Below are 13467 nucleotides of genomic sequence, written 5' to 3' on the forward strand. Positions count from 1 at the left end.
GCTATAATCACTGGTAATGAAATAAACCTCCTTGAGCTGCCACTCACCTGAAAGAAGGTCTCAAAGCCAAGAATCCTTGTAACTCAAACTCCTCTGGAAGTGGTGTAGCTACAGAAAGGTAGAAAGCAAGATTTGTAAACATTTTAATTTAAAAACTGTTACTCAGCACACTGTCGTTCACTAAATCAAGAAAATGACAATCTTCTATACAGAAAAAATGCGATCTACAATGCTGAGAGTTCTCTGCTCTTCCCTGTAGTAATCCTGATAGCAGAATTCATCTATCAAATCCCTGCAGGTCGCCTCTGGGTCCTTGACACTGTCCCCTATTCCTTACCCACTACTCAACGCTGAGGGGATGGAGACAATGGGACCTTTCTTCCTTAGCAGCCTTAAAACTTTACAGCCTCAGATCCAGTAATTGTATTGTTTAGACTATCTCCTTGTTTTACTCAAAGTGTTGAAAAACAACACCGACATCACCCAGGAGCAAGAAATGAGAAACTTAGGCACCATCCCAAACCTACCAGTTTATGATTCATCATAAACCGCATTTTAACAAAATCCCAGGTGATTCATTGCAAATTAACACTTGAGAAGCACTGATCTGACAGGAGAAAAATAATCAGAAAGGAGTCAACTACAGATTGTTCAGTGCAGAATTATTTATAATGGGGGAAATTTTAAAGGAAATAGACAATGATTAAATACATGATGGCCTAGGGCGCCTAGGTGGCTCAGTTAGTTAAGCAACTGCCTTCGGCTCAGTTCATGATCCTGGAGTCCCAGGACTGAGTCTCGCATTAGGCTCCCAGCTCCAGGGGGAGTCTGCTTCTCCCTATGACCTTCTCCCCTCTCATGCTCTCTCTCTCTCAAATGGATAAATAAAATCTTAAAAATAAATAAAAATTTAAAAAAAAAACCATGATGCCATATCCACAGGTCAGAATATTATGCAGCCAGTAAAAATCACGTTTCAAAAATGTTTAAATGGCAAAGGAAAATGCTACCAATATAATGTTAACTTTAAAAAACAGGTGCAGGAGCACCTGGGTGGCTCAGTGGGTTAAAGCCTCTGCCTTCGGCTCAGGTCATGATCCCAGGGTCCTGGGATCGAGCCCCACATCGGGCTCTCTGCTCAGCAGGGAGCCTGCTTCCTCCTCTCTCTCTGCCTGTGATCTGTCAAATAAATAAATAAAATCTTTAAAAAATATAAATAAAAATAAAAAGCAGGTGCAAAGCTGTATCTGAAAGCAATCACAGGCCAGGTGTATATACACGTAAGAAAAATGTCCCAAGAAATACACTATCACATGAATAAGTACAAAGTATCTTTGTATGATAGAACCATGGGTGACTCCTGTTCTTAATGTGTCAATGTCCCAGGTGTTCTATAATAAGCAGGTATTACTTTAATGGAGTAATACTGTTCCCATTAGCATGAGGAAGAAAGAAGAAGAAAGAATTTAAAGGTATTATTGTACTCTTTGGACTCCTATTCAAATATAGCTAAACAGGAGAATATGCTGCTGGGAGAAATGTTAAGAACATTACCTCTAATTCCATCCTCTTAATCATGATGAGTATAGAGTTCAAAGTCACTTCTGAGATACTGAACTTAAAGTCACTAAGTTAAACACTTAACAACAAAAGCCTGTTTTTTCTCTGGCCTTAAGTCTAGCATTGGTAATATAGAACAATGTCAACAACATAAGATTAAGATAGCCCTTACCGTTAGTACTTGAAAGATCCTCTTCATGGGGATGGAAACTATTTAAGAGAGAAATTAGCCAGGGCCAAATGCTGTAAATTAAAGAGACATTTCAGACTTTTTTAAAACAGAGAAACCAAAACACTAATAAGCCATCACAATGTTATTTATAGGGCCTGGACTTTATGTATTTTTTCCCTTGTTTCAGCATTTTAAAGGCTGTATGATTTCCTAAAACCTATTTTCAAAGATGTCTAGATAAAAGATACAAAAAAAAGGGTCAAAGATGTACAACAGAGACCTACTATGGCAGATCATTTCCCAGGCTCCTAATTTAATAATTAGTGAAAATAATTTGTTAAACACTGATAATGGGTATTTACTAAGAACACACTGTCTAGAGAAACAACATATTATGTTTTCAAAGCTGTCATATACATTATCAGTTATGGAACCCAATGCTAGTTCTTAATCTGTGACAGGGTAGGATACACCACAGACAAATTACATTCTCTGTTCAAGGGTGATGAGTATGCCTTTTCTTTAAGATACAAAAAAGTCCACATATTGTAAAAATATCAAGGTAAACTGAAAGCTTTCATTTGTCACCATAAAATCAAAAGCTCCTAAGAAACATCACAATTATTTTGAGTAGAGATTACAGATAAAATGGTGAGAGCCAAAATAATTTCCAATCTTCTATGCTCAAAAGCAGCAAACAAAACTTAAACTGGGTGTTACTCTAAGGCAAACAGAAAATAATGGAAAAAGTAAAAAAAAATCACTTCTCTTCAACTTCTAAACAGAGAATTGGAGCATACTGTAATAGGTAAGAAGCAAACTGGTTTTACTTCAATTTCATTTTGAAATGTGAAAAACGTTTCTTCCCCACGAAGGCAGCCAGGAATGGGGGGGAACCCACAGGGAGCCAGAAATCCTTAAGATTGTGCCTCACACGAGAAATCCAAACAAATAAATAAAAAGCACACAAAGAGGTCTTTGGTTCAATTTCCAGAGAGTAGGTAGGAAATGCAAGTATTTCATTGTTCAGATGTTTTGTTTTAGGAGGCGGTTTCTACATATCTAGGACTATCAAACAAAAAAAGCACACAAGCTAACATGAAATCCTAAGATACTTACTACTGTCTTTCATCCACCACTGCTTCCTGAAAGACCCTGGGTCTGAGTCTCAGCCAGTCCATGGAGACCTTGACTGCAGGAAGGGGATAGGCATTGTAGGACTCCTCCTGAGACTTGTTCTGGAGAGGACACTTGCACAGGATGCCAAGAAAAGACACTTAAAGGAAAAATGTATTCAGAAAGCATAAGATATTTGAAACTCTGTACCAGTCCAAATTAAACTACCATTATGAGCCTTCTGCTATATCCTACTTAACACAAATACCTCACAGCTTTTTTCTAAAAAGGCATTTTTTTCCCATGTTAAAAATGTTACAGGGATAACATGATAAAAATGTTACAGGGGTGCCTAGTTGGCTCAGTCAGTACAGCATGTGAGTCTTGATCTCAGGGTTGTGAGGATGAGCCCCATGCTGGGTATAGAAATTACTTAAAAATAAAATCTTAAAAAAAAAATGTTACAAGGGCACCTGGGTGGCTCAGTCAGTTAAATGACTGCCTTCAGATCAGGTCATAACCCCAGGGTCATGGGACTGAGCCCCACATTGGGGTCCCTCCTGCTTCTCTCTCTCTCTCTCCCTCTGCTGCTCCCCCTGCTTGTGTGCTCACTCTCTGTGTCAAATAAATAAATAAAATCGTAAAAAAAGAGTTACAGATATAGTTGATGAGGGGAATATGAGTAGATAAAAGGACAGGACTGAGGGTTTAGGCCTCCAGATTCTATATTAGGAAATATAGGACACGTTTTCATATGTCACTAGTACTCTGTTACAATGATGAAAATGCCTAACATTATGTTTTCCAAAGAAGACAGCACAAAAAATTAAATGATTTAATACTTACTAAAGAGGGCCAGCAACTGTGTCCAACACAGCTGCTCATCTTGGCTATAACTATGCTGCTCCGTTTCATTGCTAAAGTCACGAAGGTGATGAAGTTGAAACAGGTTAATGACAGTGACGTGAACTAACTGCTGAGAGTTGAAAGCTTTTTGGAATAGCAGCCTCTGTAAAAGATGACAGAAATACTGCATGTATTATCAAGAACAGGAGCCACCTTCCACACAAGAAATAAACTGGTGGTCTGCAGTTAGTCACATGACTAACAGAGATACAGATAAGTAAATGTCTCCACCCTTAATCCCAGGATTTTAACGGAGTCTGATGTGGTCTGATGTTTCTCTGGCTGACTCTCTGCCTTAAAAGAAATTAGCCCAGACACCACAGGGCTCTTTGAGCTGTTTTTCAAAATACTTTTTTTCCCTGTAAACTGTGTGTTTTTTAATATGATGAGAAAAAAGTTTTGGGAATCAGTCAATAAATGTATACATCTTAATCCATTAGAAGCAGTTTTGTAAGAGATGCATACATAGTAAAATATTAAGTTGGAACCAATGACTAGAAAGTAGATGTACACAGTAAAAAGGAAATTTCAAACTAAAAGACTGAAAAATGTTTTGAACTGTTGGTCACACTATGTAAGTTATACATAAAGAATGACTACCAAAATTTGTCATAAAATTTACTCTTTCAAAGGCTTGACACATTTAAAGAAACTTACTTATAAATGGGGTAGATAACAAGAATCTACTTTGGAACATAGGGTACATGATCTACTAAGACAATAAAGAATGTATTATAGGTAACTTCTACATCTTAGAAAAGCACATGCATGATCTTCATCATCAAATTCCTTTTACTTAATAACTGTGTGTTGTTCACAGCACCTGCTAGCCAGGTTATTATGAGAAAGAAATCACTGACCATGCTCTCAGCTGGTAGCCTAACTAAGTCACCCTTTTACCTTAGCACCTGCAGTAATTTTAGTTTATTTCCACATAAAATATTTTTCAAACACAAGTTCCTAATAAAGCTGATAGCTACTAGAGATATCCTCGCTTAACCGTATGCTTAACCTACAGTCAACCTCCTTCCCTCTTAGGAAATGGATACAAGTGGGGATTCACTGTCACTTGGCTTATGGTGGGAAACAGATAACCTTATTTACAGTTCTACCAGCAATGACAAGAGAGCCTACCATCTGAGAAATTTATAGCTGCCTTTATCCAGCTCCAAAGATTTTTTTTTCTATTTACATAAAGAACCTGAAATATCCAGAGTAAGTTTAATGATTCTATTAGCAAGGTCTTTTACATTATCATGGCAGAAAAGTACAATTCAATTCCACTTAAACTCCTCTCTCTGCCTCCTTGCCATCTGCCATTCCAGTATATACATCTAGAACGCTTATTCCTTTTCCAAAGGCATCGAGCATTTTTCTTTCCTTTCTTTAAAACATTCTGAAATTGTATCTCTTCTTCAGATTTCTCCCACAGAAGTTCTCCTTCAATCTCTACATACAACCTTTTAAATTGACCATTTACACAAACATAGCATACTGGAATAAAATGAGAATTATAGCTTCTATTTCCACTGGCATTTTATTTTAGATGGCAATACCCAACAGAAGACAAACACAGCCCTTTAAGGGATTTTCTAGTGTATGCACAGAAACATTAATGCATATGAGTGCAGCCTAAGTACTAGCAAATGATAATGTAAAATTTCAAGAAAGCACAGACTTTGTCTTGGTCTCCCTTCTATCCCCAAGAGCCCAGAGAAGTGTATGGTACACAGGAGCTACTCAATAAGTATTTAGTGAAGGCACAACCCACACCTTTGTAAGTAAATGTGTAACTATTTCGTTGTAACTTCATAAAATTTAGATTACACTAGTAAGTAAAGCGCCTCACCAGGAACAAAATCAGATCAGAGCTGACACAGTGTTACTCAAAGATGCCTTCAAGAGCCTTTGGGAATATACTGAGCTAAATACCATGAAAAAACAGTACATAGTGAACATATATAAAAAGCCTTGTGTCTCATTTCCTAAACCCCAGGCCTTAAGTCTTTCAATAAACCTCAACTTAGGAGCTAAAGATTGCTAGTTACACAGACACTGAAGTTTACATGTAGATGATACTAATGATCTACATATGCTTTAGAAACACTTTTGTGTATTTACTCAACTACGCTAAAATTTCACTCCAACAATGTTCTTCTGATGTTTCAGAAATGGGTAAAGTTTAAAATAGATCTGCCTCATACTATGTTTAACTTCAAAGCGTTGGAACGATTCTTCAAAGTATATTTACAATTGCCCACATATCCCCCCACAACTTTATATACAGAAATATGTACTTGAGGGGCGCCTGGGGGGCTCAGTAGGTTAAAGCCTCTGCCTTCAACTCAAGTCATGATCCCAGGGTCCTGGGATCGAGTCCCGCATTGGCCTCTCTGCTCAGCAGGGAGCCTGCTTCCTCCTCTCTCTCTGCCTGCCTCCCTGCATACTTGTGATCTCTGTCAAATAAATAAATAAAAATCTCTTAAAAAAAAGAAAGAAAGAAAGAAAGAAATATGTACTTAAGGGGTGCCTTGGTGGCTCCGACAGTTAAAGTGTCGGACTCTTAGTTTTGGCTCAGATCATGATCTTGGGGTCCTATGACTGAGCCCCAAACTAGGCTCCACCCTCAGTTGCTCAGAACAGAGCCATTCATCCCTGCCCCTTCCCCCAGCTTGTGTGTACATGCTCTCTCTCAAATTAATAAATAAACAAAATCTTCATACATTTATACTTGAAGAGAATATCAGTGTCTGAGGTTGAATCAACAGAATAACTTACATAGCGAAGATCTCACTTCCCCCTCTCTCCCCACTTAGGGAATATATCTTTCATAGACACAGAGCCAGGAACAATCTCAAGAGGTCATCTGGTCCAATCCTCTGCTATTTTATAGAACTGTACCTAAACCATCCATGAAAGATGGCTGTCAACCTGACTTAAAAGCTCTCAAAAGAGAATCACCAGCAACCCCCTACAGATCTTTTTTAAGATTTAAGATTTAATTTCAGTTCTGACCTCAAAAACAGACAAAGATAAGTTATTTTAAAATAATCCTTCATCTATCTGAACACTTAAAATGAAACTTTTCAGACTTGTTTGTTCTGTCCAGACAGAACAGCTTAGGGCATAAAAATTAGCTGTTCCTTTCATGCACCTGACTCTATAAATCATGGGTTAAAAGTTTAAATAGGCCACCAAAAGAAGCAGAAAACAGCAGGGGACTCTAGAAGCTTATTTTAAAACAAACTATTTCTATTATAGTTATTTAGTACAATCTCTTATACATAAGAAGTGTCAACTACAAAATGATTATCTGTAAAAACTACTTCGCAGGGCGCCTGGGTGGCTCAGTGGGTCAAGCCTCTGCCTTCGGCTCAGGTCATGGTCCCAGGGTCCTGGGATCAAGCCCTGCATCGGACTCTCTGCTCAGCAGGGAGCCTGCTTCCTCCTCTCTCTCTCTCTCTCTGCCCGCCTCTCTGCCTACTTGTGATCTCTCTCTCTGTCAAATAAATAAATAAAATCTTCAAAAAAAAAAAAAACCAAAAAACCCAAAACACACTACTTCGCATTGACTATATTTGGCTAATTATGTCTCAAGTATCTAAACTCTACAATTTCTGGAATATGTTACTTTTTTAATACTTATGAAACTATAAGGCAGTTATAGATAATTCCCCAAGTGTTTAGATACCCAGAAGTAACCAAGAAATAAAAAATGTTCTTTAGACTGTCTTGTTTGCTGTTGATCCTAGTGACTAAAAGTGACTGACAATCAAGTATTTGTTGAATAAATAATTTGAAAACAAAGTTAATGTTTAATCTCGACTCCTCCCATATTTCATTACTATACTACATATAAACTGCTAATTTAATATACTAATAGATCATTTTCATATGAACAAAGGTTATTTAATTTTATCTCCTTACACAAATTGGTAAAATATAATCCTGTTGAGTGAAATTCTCATTCCTTTCCTTCAAACTACCACAAATCCCAATGGATCAAAGCACAATGAGAATAAAGAACTAGGTTTGCAGAATGAAGTATTATAAAGTAGGTACCAGAATCCTACCTAGAATATAAAAACCATCAAAAGTACTTTCAAACCGAGAAAGAAAGGTGACTGATCTGAGAAGGAAGGAAGGAAGAAGTTGTTTTTTCCTCACTTTAGTACTCTCTGCCAAACGGCAGCTATTTAATGCAAACACTGCCGCTATGTTTCTCTATAGATGGTATCTTTGTTTAAAGTGAGGGGATGCTGTATGCAAGAATTCCATATGCTTCAAATCTAATTTTTACCAACAGTTCATAGTTAAGTAATGACATAAAAACTGGAAGTCAGCTTCCCCTAAATTTTATGTTTCCTGTTAGACAAGACAAAAAACTCTCTATTTTTAAAATCTAACCTTAAACTGTTCTTCCAATTTCTCTCGAAGAGGGCTCAACTTTTCCAAGCTTTTACTCAGGTACACATGACCGTGGAATTTAATAAAGGCCTTGATGAAGTCAGAAACACCCCATTTGGTTTTCACCTCATCCCGGCTGAAATGAAAGAAAAATTTCCATGAGTCTTAAGCAGCAAAATGGCTAACACCTCTTCAAAGAGGTTTCAGTCTGCAAAAGCACATTATTTGAGCACCTGATACACAAGGAGAGAATCTGCATCTAACTTTTCATCTGCAACACACTCAGAGGGGTCATCAGTATTGGGCAGCCTGTATTACTCTACTAGGAACAAATAAGATGCAGATTGCTTGAAACTCAGCAACGACTATATGCAAAACTATTAAAATATATCTGTGTTTTTAAAAATTAGGCAAACAGAAGAGCAACACAGGTAACTATCAGTTCTTGCATGCCCAAATTTGACAGGTGAAGGCCACCAGATTACACCAACTCCTGTTGGAAAAGTCAACCCTACCTTTCCAGTGCTTTAGAAAGTGCTTTTTGTAGATTAGTGGAGGCAGCTGGGAAAGGGAACTTCACAGCGATGCTTCTGCAGTAGTAGAAAATTGTTGTCAGATGGTCTCCTTTGGAAGAAGCTAAGATAGCCAACTGATTATAAGGCTGACCTAGAGGAGAGAGTGAAGATTCTATAGTAACCAAGATGCACAGTCTTGCTATCAGAGTACAGATGATAAGTTTTTAAACCTTTAAGTTAATAATGCAGAGTTTTTTATAAAGTAAATCTCATGACTACCTCATTACGAATGGACATAATTTAAAATAGCATATTCCTACAATAGCACATACTACATTTAGGTTAAGAAGTACATAATAAGGGGAGAGAGTACTATTATGTTTAAACAAGACTTTAGAAAGGGCTATACAGCAAATCTTCTTGGCTTTATGGGCTTAAGAGTCTCTATGGCCACTGTAGCAAGAAAGCAGCCACAGCTAGTAGGAAACCAGGTGCGCACTGCCACCCCCTGCTTCAAAGGGGCTCCTTTGAGAATCAAAAACTTCAACATGGCTTAACAAGAATGACATGGATCACCGAACAAGAACCACTGCTAATTCCGATCCTGAGGTCATCAAAAGACAAAAGCCCTGTCTTTTAGGTAATAAAATATAATTTTTCTAGTAAGGAAATGGTAGTATTAAGGGATAATTATTCTGTAAGTAATTAAGGAAGCCAAAGTTGTTGAAACAATTTTAGATCACACTGGGAGATATTGTATTTATACTGGTTTACTGAGAACAATAACCTTATTAAAATATTCATTTCTGGGGCGCCTGGGTGGCTCAGTGGGTTAAAGCCTCTGCCTTCGGCTCGGGTCATGATCCCAGGGTCCTGGGATCGAGCCCCGCATCGGGCTCTCTGCTCAGCGGGGAGCCTGCTTCCTCCTCTCTCTCTGCCTGCCTCTCTGCCTACTTGTGATCTCTGTCTATTAAATAAATAAAATCTTTTAAAAAATATTCATTTCTGGTTATACAGAATATACAATTAAAAGAAAAAATATGACCAAAACTCCAAATCAATCAATACCAAATCCCCAAAACTCAATACCAAAACTTGAAATCTTTTGCTTTCATGAAAGATGAAGATGGAAGATGAGCCTTGAGTTATTTTCCATATTGTTATAAAGTTTCACAGTCATCCACAAGTTGAGGTAGGAGGCCCACTCACCATTAGAGGGGACAAGCTGAGCTGCATGCCTATAGTAGGACTCTGCCTGGCTGGTCTGGTTTCTGTATCGAGCTGAGAGGAGAAAAACGAACACTTAGTTTAAAAACAAGCAAACAAATGAATAAAAAAACAGTAGGGTAATATTTCCAAAGCAACTATAGTTTTCATTTCTAAAGATAATAAACACATTAAAATTAATTTAAGATCATAAAAGAGAGAAGATACTTTAAAACAAATTAACTATAGGATTATGCATAAAGTGTCCATCTGGCCTTCCCTGTTTGGGACATTCATCATGTAACCAACTTTAAAGCTTACCTAGCCCCCATTTTCAGGTCCTCCAGTGTCATGCATCACCAGCTCCCATTATGGACTATGCTGGTGACCTGGAGCCGGCCCACAAGAAGGGGTGAGTTATATGGCACTTAAAAACAAAACAAAATAAAAAACACTATACAATATGATCTGAAAATTATGTATTTCTTCAATATCTCATACAGTGATTTTGGAAAATGTCTCATACCTTCTGCAATATTAAGCATGTGTGTGCACAGAATACACTGAAAGCAAAAACAACCTAAATACACTGATTCTCCGTGCAGAACTTGGCACTTACTCTGATGTGACCACTCATGGAGGTCAATGATTTATGATATCAAGAAATCTAAAAATCTCTGAATTTAAAGCAGTAATGTTCTCCATTCCTTATTATTTGAGGACAGCTGAAACATAATCCCATAGTTAATTTGTTTTACCTTTTTAGGTTAACCTTAAGGGTAAGTTATAGAACACTCGCAGATAAAATATATAAAAAAGAAATAAAATACAACTGTAAAAAGGAAACAATTTAAAAAGAGATTTTAATAAACTGATAGGAAGGAAAGACGACAAGCTAGCTTCAGAAGAAGTAACTTACAAACCCCGCAATTCCAAGAGGATAGACTTTCAATTTAGAAGACATGGCACCACTTTGAAAAATTTAGCTTTGATTACACTTTTTATTCATTTGCCTACATCTGCATGAGCCTGAAGGAAACTTAAATCTTAATATGGAAGTTGACACCTTCAAGATCCTTTGCCAATTCCGAAATATTGAGGAAATTTAAGTTCTTTAATTTACATTTTAGTTTCCTCTAATGACCATCTAAATTGTGTGCAATCCTCAGTTTGAAGGAAAAGAGTTTCTGTGACTAGCCAAAGAAAAGGATGAATGTATTAGCAATTCCTTCACACCAAAGGCTCACCAATGTCTCCAAGGTGGACGAGGCAGTGCTGGCAGATATAGGAACAGGAGCTAGACTGTGGCTTCACTATGGCGCTGGTATGCGTCTGTTTATTGCTGATAATTCCCAATTGGGAAGACTTCACACGGCATGGTAAATCTACATTAAACACTGTACATAGTTCTTGTAATAACTACAAGGAAAACATGAACAAGACTTAGTGATAAGCCAGAATCGGTAAGTCAGAAGTGTTCTAACAGTAAAGTTTATATACTTTAACATGTGTACCTAATATCATATACAATTGAGACCTGAGCAAAGATTGAAGAAAATAGTATACGATAACTAGTAACATTTATTATAAATCTTATCTTTTAAATTCTCAAATATTAGAGCCATCTAGGACGTGCCTCTAAAAGGAAGAGAGTGGGGACGCCTGGGTGGCTCCGTCAGTTAAGCATCTGACTTGATTTTAGCTCCAGTCATGATCTCAGGGTCTTGGGATCAAGCCCAAAAGTTGGGCTCCACATACAGCAGGGAGTCTGCTTCTCTCCCTCTGTCCCTGCCTCTTTCTCTCAAATAAATAAATAAATAAGATCTTTAAAATAATATAAATAAATAAATAGAAGGAAAAGCAGAACACCCTGGTGGCTCAGTCAGTTAAGTATCTGGCTCTTGATTTTTACTCAGGCAGTGATTTCCGTGCTCCTGAGACGGGCCCAGTGGCAGGCCCCGCCCTAACAGGGGAGTCTCCCCGGGGTTCTCTCTCTCACACACTCTGTTCCCCACCCCAAAATAATGCATAAATAAATCTTAAAAAAAATAAACAAAAGGAACAGAAACATTATTTAAAAAGGCTTTACCTAAATAGGGTATTCATTCATATTTAGCAAGCAAATCCAAGAAATTATCTATTATTCCTCTTAGAAACATAAAAACCAGGGCTCCTGGGTGGCGCAGTTGGTTAAGCGACCGACTCTTCGTTTCAGCTGAGGTCGTGAACTCAGGGTCACGAGATCAACCCCCGCCTCAGGTTCCTCGCTCAGTGAAAAGTCTGCTAGAGAGTCTCTCTCCCTCTCCCTACTCCTCCCGCTTATGCTTACCCACTTTCCTTCTATCTCTCCCTCAAATAATTGTTAAAAAAAAAAAAAAAAGAAAAGAAAAAGAAACACATACAAAATAACATTAAAGATTGGGTGGTTAGAAATATGACTTAAATACAAGCCAACATATTTGTCAGACCTTAGGAGTTCCTTGAGATAGAAGACAGACTGATTTTTTAAGTAAGTTCCACACCCAGCACGGAGCCCAACATGGGGCTTAAACTCATGACGCTGTTATTAAGACCTGAGCTAAGATCGAGAGTCTACCGCTTAACCGACTGAGCCACCCAGGTGCCCCCTTGAGATTTACTTTAACCCCTAGGTCAGTTCATATCTTTGCATATGTAACAGATCTGATGGTATTACAGATCTGGAAGGGACTTTTGACATTATATAAACCACCCATTTTTTTCCTTTTTCCTTTAGTCTCACTATTAAAGGTACCTCCTCCTGGTCAGAACGAACTCCTCTGCCTAAGCACACCTATTTCATTCTTGTCTGCCTCCTGCCTATCATCCCCTCTCTCTTACATCTACTTCCAACTTCTCATGCTTCTTTGCTGTAACCTACGAATATCAAGCGTCATCTATAGAAAATAATAATAAAACCCCCAAACCAAAACTCTCTCCTCCTTGACCTTAGATTCCTTCTCCAGCAACCTTCTAATGTCTCTTTTTCTTACCGAACTCCTTCAGAGGAATCCCCATATGTGCTCTCTGCTTTCTCAATTCCTAGTCGCTCCTTACTGCATTATGATATGCCTTCCGCACAATCCCTCTTGCCATCCCACCACCTCTCTACTGAAACTGCTGTCCATATGACAACCGGTTATCTAATAAGCAAATACAATGGACACTTTCAGTCATCATCTTATTGGACCTCTTTGTTGCATGTAGAACAGTCGACCTTATGACTCATCACTGAGCTTTGCTAGCTGTTGTGTTGCTCTGTAGCTGTTGTTTTGTCTTACCAACCATTTTTCAGTCCCCTTTATCCAAAGACTTTTCTCCCCCTACCTTGCTCCCCAAGGGTTTCATTCTTGGCCCCCACAGAACTCTTTGCATTCTACTCCCATTTATTCAAATATTTATTTACAAATATATTCATTCACATATCAGACACCACATAAGCAACAGAGATGAGTAAGAAAACCTACCTTCTTAAAGAGCTCACGACTAAATGAGCAAGACAGGTAAATAAAGTGGGAGTGGGGAAGGGAAGGGGCAGTGAACAGCAAGGGATATCAAACATAACAG

General features: G+C 38.0%; 1 protein-coding gene across 10 annotated transcripts in view; it reads right to left on the bottom strand.

Annotated features, from left to right (window-relative positions):
* Positions 1-13467, bottom strand: part of SMG7 (SMG7 nonsense mediated mRNA decay factor) — a gene marked incomplete at its 5' end in the record, with an annotated part of 92783 nt that overhangs the window by 16078 nt on the left and 63238 nt on the right. For all 10 annotated transcript variants that reach the window (XM_080825012.1, XM_080825014.1, XM_080825013.1 and 7 more), the window contains 8 exons: positions 48-108; positions 1733-1803; positions 2852-3008; positions 3695-3857; positions 8162-8297; positions 8677-8827; positions 9886-9957; positions 11130-11301. In XM_080825012.1, coding sequence (XP_080681138.1) covers positions 48-108; positions 1733-1803; positions 2852-3008; positions 3695-3857; positions 8162-8297; positions 8677-8827; positions 9886-9957; positions 11130-11301 — 983 coding nt within the window. The remainder of the gene's footprint in view (positions 1-47; positions 109-1732; positions 1804-2851; positions 3009-3694; positions 3858-8161; positions 8298-8676; positions 8828-9885; positions 9958-11129; positions 11302-13467) is intronic.

The sequence above is a fragment of the Martes martes genome, assembly GCF_963455335.1.
Source record: "Martes martes genome assembly, chromosome: 15".
NCBI classification, from domain to species: domain Eukaryota; kingdom Metazoa; phylum Chordata; class Mammalia; order Carnivora; family Mustelidae; genus Martes; species Martes martes.